The 16,230-nt window shown below is 38.9% G+C and overlaps 1 protein-coding gene across 1 annotated transcript in view; it reads right to left on the bottom strand.

Moving 5' to 3' along the window:
* The window catches only part of ITPRID1 (ITPR interacting domain containing 1), a 60,137-nt gene that overhangs the window by 12,845 nt on the left and 31,062 nt on the right, over window positions 1-16,230 (bottom strand). The window contains 2 exon segments of the mRNA XM_053466973.1: window positions 9,584-9,638; window positions 14,324-14,877. Of these exon segments, the coding sequence (XP_053322948.1) occupies window positions 9,584-9,638; window positions 14,324-14,877 (609 nt within the window).

A 16,230-nucleotide genomic window follows, 5' to 3' on the forward strand; every position in this document is an offset into this window, starting at 1 on the left:
GGTAAGTGTTTAGGAACAGCAGTAACTCAGTTGTGAAGCCAAAGGCCACTCAAGCCCGGTCACAGAGTGCTTAAGTGGTGCGTGAAAGTCGCCACCGCTCTGCTGATTGCATAGCTGAAAAGTTCCAAAGTTCCACTGGCATTAATATCTGCACAAGAACTGTGCAACGGGAGTTTCATGGAATGGGTTTCCATGTCTGAGCTGCTACCTGCAAGCCCCACATCACCAAGTACAATGCCAAGCAATGCATCAAGTGGTGAAAACACTAGCTGTGTAACACTAATATTAGGTTGTACATACTGTTGATGGCTGCAGTCCTAACAACAGAAATAATTCAATTATGACCAGTGACAGAGGCTAATTAAAAACTCAGACAAGTAGCCCCCCTGACATGTTTCGCTCCTCAGAGCTTTATCAGAGGTCTGGGCTAATAGCTTAGGGTCATAATTGAATTATTTCTGTTGTTAGGACTGCAGCCATCAACAGTATGTACAACCTAATATTAGTGTTACACAGCTTATGTTACTGTGACGTATACCTTTTATGGTAGGACTGGTGACACTGGTGTTTTTAAAAATCTTTTTCTGGTTATACCTTTTAATAAACATATTAATAAAAGTTATGTTTTAGGGTGGGGTTATAATAAGGGTATTTTTTGATCCCGGGAACAGGATTGGTTTATTTATTAGACATAATGGAATCAAAACATTTGCTATTGCAAAATTTTTTAGATAAAAAAGTTCCATTTTATTCAGTGGAAAAAAACAGTGATCACATTACTCTTCACGATATTCTTGTAAGAAACTTCTGGCTATTAATACCACCACAACTGTTCTAGCTCTGCATCATCCAATGAATACCTCATCCCACATACATTATTAATTTTTTTTTTTAAATGCACACAGTTCATGGTGCAAAGTGTTCTGCGGTATGTTTATGTAAAAGGTCCTCTCTTAAGGGGGAAGGACTGCGAAACCAAAGGGAATAGCGAAATCAGTCCTTACAACTAATGTGGCCGTTCCTGCAGCTGAAGAAGTTTATATAATGAAACACGTCCTGCATTGTTGGCGCCTAGCCTGGCCAGGCATAACTCTCTTTAACAGTGAGTTTCTCTCTTGCTTGTATATTCAAGCCATATTGGAGATTGTCATTTTACTATTTATACTCCGTTTGTATATTGTTTTATCTTTTTTATTTATATGTTGATTCTTTTTATATTTTTGTATTTTATTTACATTTGTTTCATTATTTTTTGTTTATAATAAATTATTTAATATTTATATGTCTTCAGCGCCGTCTTCTTTTTAATGTAATCCTTGTCATTATAGTTTTCCCCCAATAGGTGGAACTGTTTTTTCAAGACTATCTGCTCTAATACCTTCCATTATTGGTAATGGTAGGACACTACCTCGCTCTATCAGTCCTTTACCATTCTATCATATTAAGCTGTTAATTACCATTTTTCCCATCTATTTTACTTCTATAACCACAGTTGTCACTATATATAATTTTTTGGGGATTTAATTGTGTTTATAATCTAACACTGGGTTAATTAAGTTGTATCCTATATTCACTTTTCTGTGTATTGTTTGTTGTCACTATTAGATAATAGGATATTAATTGATTGCTCTCTGAAGCTGATCTTAATAAATTTAAAGACACAGTTGCACTTTGGGAAATTAATAAACAACTAAACAAGCAAGGGTAACAAATTGGAGGATGAGTGAATTGAGCATAAAAGGTGAAAACTGCGAAAACAATAGGATTTATGCATGGAAAAATATCATCTGTAAAGTCTTTACATAAGAAGAGGAGATCAGCATCCTTGTGCTGCATTGATCAAGTTAATCTATTTATCTATCTCTCCTCTTCCATCACACAGGAAAAAAGATCTACTAGAGAGTCTATTACCACTGATGAGGAGGATACAGATTTATAACATTTTTCTTCAGGGTCTAAAAACTGGCCCACTTTTAAAATGAAAAATCAGCATGAGAGAGGAAGAAGAGGAATGTCCCTCTGTCAAAGTCAATAGTAGAGAGAGAAAGAGGAACCTCAATTGGGCTTAAATAATGTAATCGTTCCAAGTATAACCTATCAGCAGTGGGGGCTTTGATTTGTGCCTTGTACTGATTTTCATTTACAGTTACCACAATGAAAGATTACCTTTGTGGGAAGTGGTGGAGAGAATACAATGGATTATACACTCACTGGTCAGTACTGGGTTGGACCCCCTTTTGCTTTCAAAACTGCCTTCATTCTTTGTGGCATACTTTCTACAAGGTACTGGAAATATTCAATTGGTACTAAGGGACCCAAAGTGTGCCAAGAAAATGCCCCACACACAATTACACCACCAGTCTGAACTATTGATACAAGGCAGGATGGATCCATACTTTCATGTTGTTTATGCCAAAGTCTGACTCTGCCATCTGAATGTCACAGCTGGAATCGAGACTCATCAGACCAGGCTTCCATTATCCAATTTTGGTGAGCCTGTGCAAATTGTAGCCTCAGTTGCCTGTTCTTATCTCACAGGAGTGGCACCCGTGTGTGGTCTTTTGCTGCTGTAGCCCATCTGCTTCAAGGTTCGACGTGTTGTGCATTCAGAGATGGTATTCTGCGTACCTTGGTTGTAATGAGTGGTTATTGGAGTTACTATTTCTGTCATTGCCCATTCTCACCTGACCTCTGACATCCACAAGGCATTTTTGTCCACACAACTGTCGCTCACTGGATATTTTCTCTTTTTCGGACCATTCTCTGTAAACTCTAGAGATGGTTATGCATGAAAATCCCAGTAGATCAGCAGTTACTGAAATACTCAGACCAGCCCGTCTTGCACCAACAACCATGCAACGTTCAAAGTCACTTAAATCCCCTTTCTTCCCTATTCTGATGCTCGGTTTGAACTTCAGCAAGTTGTCTTGACCACGTCTACGTGCCTAAATGTATTAAGTTGCTGCCATGTGATTGGCTGATTAGCTATTTGTGTTAACAAGCAATTGACCAGGTGTACCTAATAAAGTGGCCAGTCAGTGTAATTCTAAATGTGAATGGAGCAGTAAGACTCAGATATTACACCCCCTTTGTAAGGTTACTTAAGGTTTATCTTTAAGTGTGATCATAAAGGATGAACATGACTTCAAAATGGGCCAATGGCTCCCTAATACGGACTTCACTCTGGGCCAGGCGTCATAATAAGTGGCTATGCATCTGATCCTAAGTCCTACATAGGAGGATGTATTGCACGATTCGAATGCCCTCTTTAAAAGAATTTGGATACGAAATCTCCACATGTAACAGATTGTAGCTGTCTATTTTCAAAATAAGAAAGCTTTTAATAGCTGTATTCTGGACCTTCAGATCCAACAATACAACTTGTTTGAATTTATGACTGACTCTTGTCTGGTGATATTCAATCCTTTGAACAGTTAACAAAAATTCTAAATACCTTCGCTCAAACAAGAAGTAATTGTGTGTTATAATGAACTGTATGGATGTTGGGAAAGCCTCATTAAAACCACACCTTTTTGATTCAAAAAGTGAGTAGTAGTTATGGATACAGAGTACTGCACAATAGAAGTGTTGACAGCTGACTTCCCTATATTTATACCATTGCAGACATTTAAAAATATGGCAGCTGAGACAGAAGGAAGAAAAGCCGACACCCCGCTAAAGAAGAATATAATGTCAAATGATCAAACAAAGCACAAGCAGTTTTAATGAGGAAATTATCCTTGACTATGAGAACTCAAATGTTATTTAAGACATTTGAGAAGCTATCCTTAAAAGGAATCCTAACCTGGTGAGAGGTAATTAGCATGCAAAAATATTTTTTAATTCCTTACTTTAGTCTGCCTTTAAAAGATCCTTGGACGATCTTGTGTGTTTTAGCTAGTCACTCTGACCTTTTATCTGCTTCCCAAGATCAATAAATCCATGACTAGTTCTCAGGGCAGACTTATTATTACTGGCCTTGGTTCTTTGAACCAAATAGACAATAAGTGTAAATCATTTATACAACTAAAACGGGAATATTCCCTAGACGATAGAGAAATATTTACTTATTTGAGTATAAAAGGGTATATTAAAGCTTCATTGCCTAAAGACTACACAGAATCTATGAGTAGAATAATAAAATTAATGGATGAATCAAAAGGAGATATTCCCTTTTTTCAATATGAAGAGTTGATTTCAAGTCTTAAAATAGATACTAAAACGCCAGCTATTCGGTTATGGGATAAGCAATGTGGCCAAGAAACAACTCAATTAGATTGGATAAGACCTATGAATAGAATTAGGAAACATATCCACTGTTTAAATATTTTAGAAACTTTTTACAAGATGAATCACTGATGGTATCTTACACCAAAAAAAAAATAGCTAAAATATTTCCTTGCCGATCCTCAAAATGCTGGAGATGTAACAAACCAGAAAGAGATTATTTACATATAGGTATCATTTATGTGGTAGGATAAAACCAATGTGGAACAATGTTATATATTGAATATATACAAAATAAAAGGGAAGAAAATAGATATGTTACCAGAAGTAGTGTTAACTCAAACGAAATGGCCTAAACTAACCTATGAACAAGATAACATAGTAACCCAGATAGTAATGGCATCTTCACAAACCATAGCCAGAAATTGGAATACCATAACCATCCCAGATTGGGAAATGATTAAACACCAGGCTCGCATTTGATAATGGTAAATGGAATAGAAAATTGGACAAAGAATAACATCGAACAAGACAATAAATATAATAGAAGAAAAAAGAAAGTTAACCAAACCTGTACACATTGTAACAGGAAATTAGAGACATTCTCTGATCCATTTAAGAAAGAAAGCACTCGACCATACCCTCCTCAGACCACAGATATCTTTTTATTATTATTATTTTCTTCCTTCCGTGTTTTGTAGTTCTTGTATGTAATGTGACTATTAAATGTGTACCAGGATGAATTGAGAATGTATGTCTTTTATCTTGTAAAATAAAAAAATTAAAAAAATAAAATTGTTGGAGTGGACACACACCTCCAATCTTTAGTTCACATCTTAAAGGATATTAAGCATGTATTACAGCATACAGGGAATTTTGTTTGTTGCCTTGTGTCTGTCCATACCGTACAATGTTGATGTTGTTACAGGCCTTAGTAGAAGTATGGTTAATGATTTAACTATGCAGAACTAGTATTGTCTGTTACATAAGATGTATTTTTATGTAATAACATTAGAATGTTTTGGCTATTCTGTAAAAATGATCAACAGCTTGGCCTTGGTGGTAATTTTCCCCTTTTTTCTGACCGTTAGTACTATTTTTGAGGTAGCGATATGCAGGTCTAGTTATTATACCATATATATATATTTATATACCGTATTTGCTCGATTATAAGATAAGGTTTTTTCCAGAGCAAATGCTCTGAAAAATACCCCTCGTCTTACAATCGGGGTCGTCTTATAATCAGACTTCAACTAGGTCTGACTATGAGACTAAGATCCAGATCCCCCGCAGCGATGCAGGGGACCTGGATCCTCCTCTCTCCCCTCCCCCACTTACTGGTACTTCTGAGTCCCCGGTGCTTAGTCAGGGCAGCGTGTAGAGCTCTACGCGATTCTCGTACAGCTCTAAACGCTACCCGGACTAAGCACCGGGCAGCGTGTAGAGCTCTACGCGATTCGCGTACACAACTTCCGCTGCAGCCGGGAGGAGATGCGGTTAGCAGCGGGGGTTGTCTGCGTCCATAGCGCAGACCTTCCCCAGCTGTCAGAGATCAGAGTTCCCCGTAAGATTTGGTAATTTATCACTTAGGGTGGAGAATAACCTCTTCTTAAGACATTACATGGGAGGTAATGTGTGAACCCATCACAATGTGGAGGTACTCCGATATAATTTGAGATTTCTCTCAAGATTTTCTTTGTGATGTCAAGACTTTTTAATGGATTGGGTCCAATTTTTTGTCATATTTCTTTCATTTTTACTCTTACTGTCTCAAGAATCTGGGCACGGCTATGTGAGCACATTTTGTACCATCCTATGTCAACCTTTTTATGGGGTAGTTTGAGCCAGGCTACGTCTTTGGAGATGGTTATCCGTTGTTTGGTCATTAGATAGATGATCTGCTTATAGTCTGGGATGGCCTATAAATTCCAAAGATCTCAGTCCAATGGAGTATCTATGGGATGTGCTGGACAAACAAGCTCGATCCATGGAGGCCCTACCTCGCAACTTACAGATACCTCAGCACTCCGTCAGAGGTGTAGTGGAGTCCATGCCTTGATGGGTCAGAGTTGTTTTGGCGGCAAAAGTGGTACCTACACAATATTAGGCAGGTGGTCATAATGTTATGGCTCATCAGTGTATATGCTTTTGTGGGAGTACTGAGGGGGGTGCTAAACAGGCCCAAATGAGACAAAGAGCCATGTGATGGTGTGTATAAGTATTTCCCTGAAGAAAGTGTTAACAGCTTGCATGAGTCTAAGCCCAGTACTGCAATCTACTTGATTGGTATTTGCTGCTGTAGCAGTTACTGGGGCTTAAAACACACCTTCACTTCAACAGGAGGTTCATTTGTGGATCTTATGCAGACAGTGACAACACTAAGCAGCCTAGATTTAGGTTGTTTGGAAGCCTTTTATTTTGCCCTTAAGTGGAGGGATGTTATGTCACTGTGAATGCAACAGTGTTGAATACTTTGTATGCTGAGAAAAGGAGTTGTGAACACCACACTCTGTTTCAAGTCACTAAAGCAAAGGTGAACATTTCATGTGTGGAATCGGTAACACAATTTAACTAATTCTGTGAGGATTTAGAGTGGAAAATATATGAAAAATGTGTGTGGGGGGTTCTATTTGTTTTGTTTCTTATCTAATGATATAACTATGATATTAAAAGAAAGCTCTTTTGTAACAAAAACCACTGGGACTGAAGGTGTTATGTGTCTTATTTTATTTTTTCTAATCATTATTTTTGCCATGCTTCCATATTGGTTATATACAAGCTTATATAATGTATTCCTTTGAGTGGCATTATAGTAGCCCTTTATACCAGGAGCTCTAAATTTATACCTGAAGTACAATTTGTGTGAAAAAAAATACTACCAAAAGGCTGGTTGTAGAATTCATGCATTGAAAGTATTAAAATACCACTATTTGAAATACCTTGGGGTGTCTAGTTTTCAAACATATATGGTTTGATGGGGACGCCTTCACAAATTGAATTGCCCAACATCAAAGATGCCCCAAATAGGAAAATAGGTGCCGAATGACCAGATGTCAAAATTCCAAGTTGAAAAACTGAATTGCGCATGTCCCAAATGTGGCCCTTTAACTCCCAAATAACCTGACAAACTCATGCGTGAATAAGAACCCTTTACTGTTGATGTTCCCTTTCCAGGTATTTGGATGAAAACCTGTGTGATGTAAACAGGCTATACTGTATATGTAGCTCCCACTAACCGCCAGCTTGAATTGCTTCACAACTACTGGGTCTTAAAGCAGGCCTGTAAACCGAGCGTCATTACAGAACAATGGTGTTGGCTGCCAGTGCCTACAGATCTGAATAAACAACAAATAAGCAACATCTGCTTCAGCATATGTGTTTAGTAAAAAAAAACAAAAAACTCACAAAATGAAAGAATTTGTAAATGCCAAAAGCAACACTAAACTGTCAGTGCAACTGTAGAGCAAATTTTTAATTGCACATGCATGCAGGCGGACTGAGAGTATTAGTCTCACATATGTCTTATTGCTGCCAACCTGGGAGTGAAGACAAATTTAATTAAATAAGGATTATCCCTTCTCTCATGCCCAATTACTTATTCATAACAATTGTACAAATGGCTGATAATAATGTGACCATACATCACATAAAGAGCAAGGAAAACACCCAATTTTTTTATTGCTAATTAGTCAAGAATATGTGCGTATAGGGGTATCTTAAAATTACATTTTTGCAAACTGCCATTCCAAATCTCCCCCAAACAATCCACATCATCATACACCATACTGCAATGAAGCAGCTTGACAGCATAGCATAAAGAAGACATAAAGCAGTCTGAATATTGCTTGTCATGGGGAGAACAGGAAATGAACCAATTGGACGGAAGTCGTGGCCAAGTTATTAGTTTAAGGGACCACACCACTGGGACAGACAATTTGATTCAAATTGAAAACTCTTGAATGTGCTGTTGCAGTACAGCATGTACACTGTTGATAACTAGAACTTTATACTTTACACTCGATGAAGCAAGGGGTTTTAGCAGTTTTGCTATGTCTTTGCTCAACTGTAATTTCTTATTTTCATTCCCACACAAACCATATATTGTTCAGTAAATTTGCAATCCATACGAATCTGAATGCACAAGCCTAGTGGTCAAAAACATTTTAACACAGCATTGTAGCATTTCTTCAACAGAATATGCGCAAATACATAAAAAAAAAATGCACAGTTCAGTGTTTACATTTTTAGCAATTGATTTATTGGGCCCGTGTCTTATTTAAGGTAGTATGGTGGCACCATATTTCAGTTTAGCCCCCCAAAAAACATATATATTTTTGAAAAACGTATTAATATGGTCTTTGTCGATTGAAGGTTTCAGTCCATGTGTAAAATACCAAGATGGTCTGAAGCTGTTCTGCGCAGCATCTAGGCAGCTAGCATCACCCTTAATGCTGACCATCATTTAAGAGAGCATGGCATGATTTTCAATGCAGGACGTACTCAGGGCCACCATTAGAAGGTTACAATCAGCACTGGTGTACTGGAGGCAGACAAAGAGGGGGCCCTGCCTCTATGCTTTTTCAAGGGCCCTATTTAGCTGAACACCATCTATCATCTGTTCCCATCCTGCCATTGGTGAAGGAGGCTGACCTACAGTCCATATAGAACCATGATCAAGTGGTTACATGTGATTGTATATTATCGAGCACCTCTGTATCTGGGGGTAGCATGCCTGGTCCTTTTTTCTTCTTCTTCCTCCCCTGCCAGCACTTTCCACTGGGGCAGTTGGGGAAGTTGTCTAAGCGCATCGTGCAGACGTTCAGCCTGCTCGATGTGCTTTAACAATCTCCCTTGCCGGGAATTCCCACAGGGGGAGTCCCGACAAGGGAGATTATTAAAGCACTTCGTGGGGGAAAGGTTGTTTATGCTCGCATCGCCGCAGCCGGTGAACGTCTGTGCGATGTACGCTAACAATCTTCCTTGCCGGCATTTCCCACAGCATCACAAACATTTATGGAAGTAGAAAAGGAGGCAATGGCATACCAGCCGGTTGACTCAAGCGTGACCCCTCACTTTGCTTCACTTAGGGCAGTTATCTCTATTGCCCCATGTATGTTATGGCTTTGAAAGGTACTGTTCTGTCATCTTAGAATCATTATTGTTGCACTTTGAATTTACATTGTATTACTCAGTTACACAAGCCTCTCATTTCCATATGCCCCCTACTTCTTAAGCATTCCACAGGGCTGGAATACCATAGGCCAGAGAGTTCAACTTATTTGCCTCTGTTTTAATCTTGTTGGATCTCGTCAGTGTAGGATATAAACATAAAATTTTAAGTATGCATTATCCATACCTAAAAGGTTGTCCTGGTTGATTGTCTTTGGATATTCTTCCTCAAAGCTCTGAACCTAGAGGGCACACAATAGGAAAGTTGTAAGAAAGGACATACTGATATATTTCCTCAGTAAGAAATATGAAAAATGTATTGGACTAAATAATGCTTTAAAGCTTTTATACAGAAAAAACTCACAGATAGTAAAACTCTGTTTTTAGGACACTTCTATAAGTGCATAAAATATATGTACAAAATTATAATCTTTTTAGGTGGTTAAAAGCAACCCAGTAATTGTTAGCATAAATAAATAAAAACTCACACTGCTTTATTAAATATGCTTGTATGTTGTCTACCTACAAATTTTGTGTATTACATGCATATGTGTATTTGAGTAACATTTTAATCTTAATACACCAGTATCCCCTTTGTACAGTGCTGTCACCCAGTCATGATTAGATTCAACGGGGCTGGCATCAAACATCAATAAATAGAACCTGTCTTGCAGTAAAGTAGGCTAAAGGGTTTCAAAGCAGAGCACATGATGACATGATCTACAAGGCCATTTCTAAGGTTCTGGGACTCCAGTAAACCATGGTGAGAGCCATTATCTACAGACAAAGTATACTAGGAACCGTAGCAAACCTTCCCAGGAGTGGTCGGTCTACCAAAATCCTCCAAGAGTGCACCAACAACTCATCTGGGAGGTCACAAATGAACCCAGACTGACATGTAAAGAACCGCAGGCCTCCCTTGCCTTAATTAAGGTCAGTGTTCACGATTCCACAATAAGAATCAAGACTATGCCAAGGTAAAAACCACTGCTGGCCAAAATGAACGCAAAGGCTTGATTTCCAAAAAAACATATTGATGACCCTCAAGACTTCTGGGATAATATTTGTGGACAGATCAGTAAAAAGTGGAACTTTTTGGAAGACATGGCTCCCTTTACATCTGGCATAACAAAGCATTCCACAATAAAAACACAATAACAGCAGTCAACATGGCAGCAGTAGTGTGATGGTCTGGGGCTAATTTGCTGGTTTAGAACATGGGTGACTTGCCATAATTGTTGGAACCATGATTTCTGCTCGCTACTAGAATGTTCGGCCATCAACTTGTGGCCTAACACTCAAGTGCAATAGGGTTATGCAGAAGGGCAATTATTTGAAACATACAAGCAAGTACACCTCTGAATGTCTCAAAAGAAAAAAAACAAAGATTTTGGAGTGGCCTAGTCAAAGTCCTGATTTGAATCCAATTGAGATGATGTGGCGTGGCCTTAAAAAAGGCCGTTAATGCTCGAATTACATCCAATGCGGCTGAATTAAAACAATTCTCCCTAGAAGAGCGGGCAAAAAATTCCCCACTGCGATATAAAATACACAGCCAGTTATTAGGTCCAGAGTGGCAATTACTTTTTCAGAAGGGTGATATAGGTTTGTTGCTGACACAACATTCCCCTGCTGCCTGATCGCTCCATGAGAGAGAGGAGTGATCTGAGCATTATGGCAGTCCCTGGATGACCCTGCCCTAGAAAGAGAGAGGGATCATCTAAGGTAATAATAAACACTTTAGGTCACTGATTATTGATTGGTCTCCCTGTTCAATGTCACTGGCATAAAATTGTCACTTACAAGTGATCTGATTGATAAAAAAAATACAATTATATATTAGATTTAATAAAATACTATTTGACCATTGATCTATTACCTTTTTGGTCACTAATCATTGATCCATCTCACTTCAATAGCCAGGGACCCAATTATCATCCCTAACACTATATGGTACTGTAACCTAACATCTAAACGTACCTATAACTATCCACCAACTGGATCCTAGTGCTACCCCTATCAGCTAACCCATATTTTCATTAAACTGAAAGGTAAGGGGGTGACTTTGACATCCTTGGGCTTTGTGCTTTCAGGGAATATATAGTTTTGTGAGGTTAAATTGATATTTTGGACCTTTATTGTGTATCAAATGAGAAATGGACCCAGTAAAGTGATCTGCCAAAATTCTACTCAACTCCTAACATACCGCAATTTAAAAAAATCTTGTTTAAAAACAGCGATGCAAGTCATATATATTTAACCCTGTAATCGCAAAATGAAAATACCAGGCATATGAGGTGTTTCCATAAACAGGACAAATAACTGCATTTTTGGAGGTTTTTTTTTCATTTGCACTGGTTATATATATATACCGTATTTGCTCGATTATAAGACAAGGTTTTTTTCAGAGCAAATGCTCTGAAAAATACCCCTCGTCTTATAATCAGGGTCGTCTTATAATTAGACCTCAAATATGTCTGACTATGAGACGACTAAGATCCAGATCCCCCCGCAGCTGCAGGGGACCTGGATCCTCCTGTCTAGGTGGCATATAGGGGGTATAAGGCATTTCTGGGGCAGATGTGCATAACTGGGGGGGCAGGTTGGAAAATAGAAGGAAATAAAACCAAAATATTTTCTCAATCATAGCTTTTATTTAAAAAAATAGTTTACATGAATTAACATTTATTGGTAAAACTTTTTTCCTATAGGGTCATCTTATATTAAGGCTTTTTCTTTTTTTCCTAAATTAATATTCAGATTTGGGGCGTCATCTCATAATCGAGCAAATACGGTATATATAGTTTTTATAGGTGAAACGGTGCCATTTTTTCCTAATTTTCCCCACATTTTTTGATATTTTTTATACTAAATGATGGTTTATATATATACAATAATTATTTCAAAAGAAAGCCCTACTTGTGCTGAAAAAACCCAATATATATTTTGTTGGGGTGCACTTAATGAGTTAGTGGGCTATGTCACAGTTGAAGACATAGCAAAAACACAAAAACTGCTCTGGTCATATAGGCAGGGCTTAAAGTAGAGTCCAATCAAAGTGCACATGGTTCCTGCCCTGCTCAGCGTTTAAATTTCAATGAGATAAGTGTTTTAACACACCTCTCCAGTTCCTCTCCTTCCCGGAGTGTTGTGTCGCTGGCTGTTCAGCATTGTTTTGTTATTTAGACTGCATTGGGGAGAGACATATGGTTCATGTAGGCTAAGTTTGGCACAGGTATAATGATCAGTTCAGGCAGAGGAAGGATATTAGGTGGGTTCAGAAGGATATTGCCTTATGGTTGAAGGCCCCCGGCCCCCACTTCACCAAGCCACATGTCATACTATGCCAGCTTTCCCCTTGTGTCATCTGTGTTCTCAAACAACTGGCCTGTGCCATATATGCCCCAAAAAGCTTGTATGTGCTATTGTTGTCTCTAAACAGTTTGTCTGTGCCATCTTTGCCACTAAATAGCTTGCCAGTGCCCACAAACAGCTTGTCTCTGCCATCTTTGCCCACAAACAATTTGTCTGCGCCATTTGTGTCACCAAACAGCTTGTTGGTGCCCCTAACCTGCTGGTGCCATCTTGCCCATAAACAGCCTGCTGGTGCCATCTTGCCCATAAACAGCCTGCTGGTGCCATCTTGCTCACAAACAGCCTGCTGGTGCCAGTTTGCCCACAAACAGCCTGCCTGTGCCGTCTTTTGCCCACAAACAGCCTGCTTGTGCTATCTTTGCCTGAAAAAAGTCTGCTTGTGCCACATTAGTGCCACAAAAGCCTGCTTGTACTACATTTGCCCCACAAAAGCCCGCTTCTGCCACATTTGCCCCAAACAGCCTGCATGTGCCATCTTTGACACGAAACAGCTTGTCAGTGCCATCTTTGTCCTGAAATAGCTTATCCTTGGCTCCAATTAGCTTGTCTATGCCATCTTTGTCCCCAAACAGCTTATCAGTACACCCAAACAGCTTGCATACGCCATATTTTTCCCCAAACAACATCTGCTTTATCTTTGTTCAAGCAATCAGTCGGTGCTCCTAAAACGCTCTGTGCCACCTTTGCTCCCAGTCTGCCTGTGCCCCTGCCCACAACACTTAGTTGCAGGAGTGGGGTGTTTCTCTTCCTCTGTGCTGTGTGCAGACTGATCCAGCATGTTGGAAGTGGATGGGATGCCACTTCCTGCATGCTGGATTAGTTAGACACAGTGTGCCTCCCCCTTAGCAACATGCTAACTAGCACACATTTAAAGCACTCTCACACATACACACATACATGCACACTCATTTTACTAACATGGGTAAACTAACACATACACACAAACACACATTTACACACTCATGTTAACACACATTTTCACATATATACTCATGCTAGCACATACAAACACATGCTAACATGCGAAACATTCAGTTACATACATGCATACATACATACATACATACATACTCACTCTCTCCCTAACTCCCTTAACTCTTTCATTTTCTCCCTCCCACCCTGCCTCCCCTACTCACTCCCTTACCCTTTCACTCACCTCCTGATCCTTTTACCCCTCACTCTATTCCCAGAGGCACACGGTGTGCAAGCAGCCCCAATTTCACCCTAGGAGTCACATGATCCCAGTGTGTTTCCATTCCCCCGGGTATGCCGCTAGCTAGGACACACAGTAGGCTGTATTTGAAAGCATTCAGTTTACAGCTTGTTTAATTGTGTCATTAGAATTGGCAAACATAATTTACTAATCCCTACAAGCATAAAATATAGCTCAAAATAAGATATGTTAGGTATTACTAACTTAGATTAACATATGCATTTAAATTAAAAAAGAACAAATATTCAGAAGCTGATGATAATTAAAGGCAATATGTTTGGATAATACATAGTTTCTTTATTTAGAAATATATTTAAAGAGGTAAATGCTAAATCTTACCTCTTCCAATTCAAAAGAGTCTGGAGGTTGAAGTCTGTGTTGCTGACCAGATGTCATTCTGAGTGCTTTTGAACATGTCTTTTGCCCTTTAAATTTCCTGTTCCTGCTTGGAAGTTCATGGTAACGATTGATTTGCTTCACAGGCATAGGCACAGGTGTAATGTTAAAGCTCTGGGCATTTTTTTCATTTTGGGAGCACAATTCCATATTGGTGGCCGGTAGGATTGTCTCTTTTGGTGAAAATGTCACACTACCATGTTCAGGCAAATGCCTTCTTGGTTTTCTATAAACCTTTGTGTTACTCATATCATTTAATTTTTCATCTTGATTTTCGCTGTGCTCTGTATTCTTAGGGAATTGGTTAGCATTCTGATCAAGTGCTTTAGATTGTTTAGAAAACTTCCATAGGAGTTGCCGAATTCTTTTTCGTTTTTCCTGGTTCAGTGTTGATTTCTTTCTATCCTTCAACTCCTCTTCACTAGTCTGGACATCAGTCAACAAAGAGGAAAACGCACTTGTGACCTGTTCGAGGACTTCTAACTGACGAAAACGGCCTTTTCAATAGAAACAGAAGCATAGTCAATAACCTATTTCCGTTACAATGTACTGGGCCTTACATAGCAAACCACAACTAGATTTTAAGTTCCAAAAATACATGAAAAGCTAACGGTTACTAACGGTAAAAACACAATGTGCATTATGAATATATGATACTTAAATATTTTTTAAATATAGAGATTGCACAGACTAAGGACCCATCTATATCCAATATTGCTTTTCTTAAATAAGAGAGTAGTGAAATATTGTAGCAGGCTTTTAGTAGACTTACTAAAGTTTAATTCAGCGAGCACCATGACAAGAACTACGTAATATTTGAAGTTTTACAAGCAGAAAAACCAGGCTAAACTTGATGACCCAAATGGCTCTCATCTATCATCAAACTCTATGTTTATGTATTGGTAGAGAATTGCCATTTGGCCAAATTGGTTGTTTATTTCAAGGCATTCTTGCTTGAAAAAATATCTGGTATTTATAGGTGCATATTAATATTAAATATATAATAATTATAAAAGTGCACAACCTGCCATTTAGAATTGTATAACAGAACAGGGTTAACCATGTCTGGAAAAATTTGTGAGGCTGACGTTGTTCCAACAATTGAGACATACTAACTACTAGACTTGCCCATGGCAATGAAATGGCAATGGCAATGAAAATATATTTGGATTAATTTTTAGTTTTTGCAGCGTTTGGAAAACAAAATTCCCTTTGCTTTTACTAACAGCAGCAGCATCTAAACGTTTTGAAAGAGACCCAGACTTGACTTTGCATTGGACCACCACCACCAGCAGCAATATGTCAATGGATAGTCACCTCCAGCAGCTTGCTATGGGACAACCATTTTGATAAATTGATCCCTCAGAGTAAGGAAGGTGATAAAGCAGCAGAAGCAGGGCATGCACTGGCAGCAAGGCACATCAAGCTCAGCCTCCTTCCTTACTTTGGTACAAGAAAGATCCACTTAATATTAGAAAAAAGAACAATAACTAATCCTGCAGAGTAAGGAATGAGATTAAGCCACAGCAGCAGAGGTAGGGCATAGGGCAGGCAATGCCGCATTATACAGGACTACATTTTCCCCAACATTTAAAATATTAAAATAAACAATTGATCCCTCAGAGGGAGAAGGAGATTGAGCCTACAGTAAGCAGCAAAAGGACGGCATGCACAGGCCAAGCACCAGCAGACAGACACATCATACCATATGGTACAAGACTTAACCCCCCCCCCACCCCAGTATTACAAAAAAGAGCAGGGATTGATCCCCCAGAGTAGAGATGGATACTGAGCCACAGCAGATACAGGGCATGGCACAGGGCAGGCACTAGCAGACAGAGACATCAAGC

This window comes from Spea bombifrons, chromosome 5 (assembly GCF_027358695.1).
Source record: "Spea bombifrons isolate aSpeBom1 chromosome 5, aSpeBom1.2.pri, whole genome shotgun sequence".
In the NCBI taxonomy this organism is placed as follows: domain Eukaryota; kingdom Metazoa; phylum Chordata; class Amphibia; order Anura; family Pelobatidae; genus Spea; species Spea bombifrons.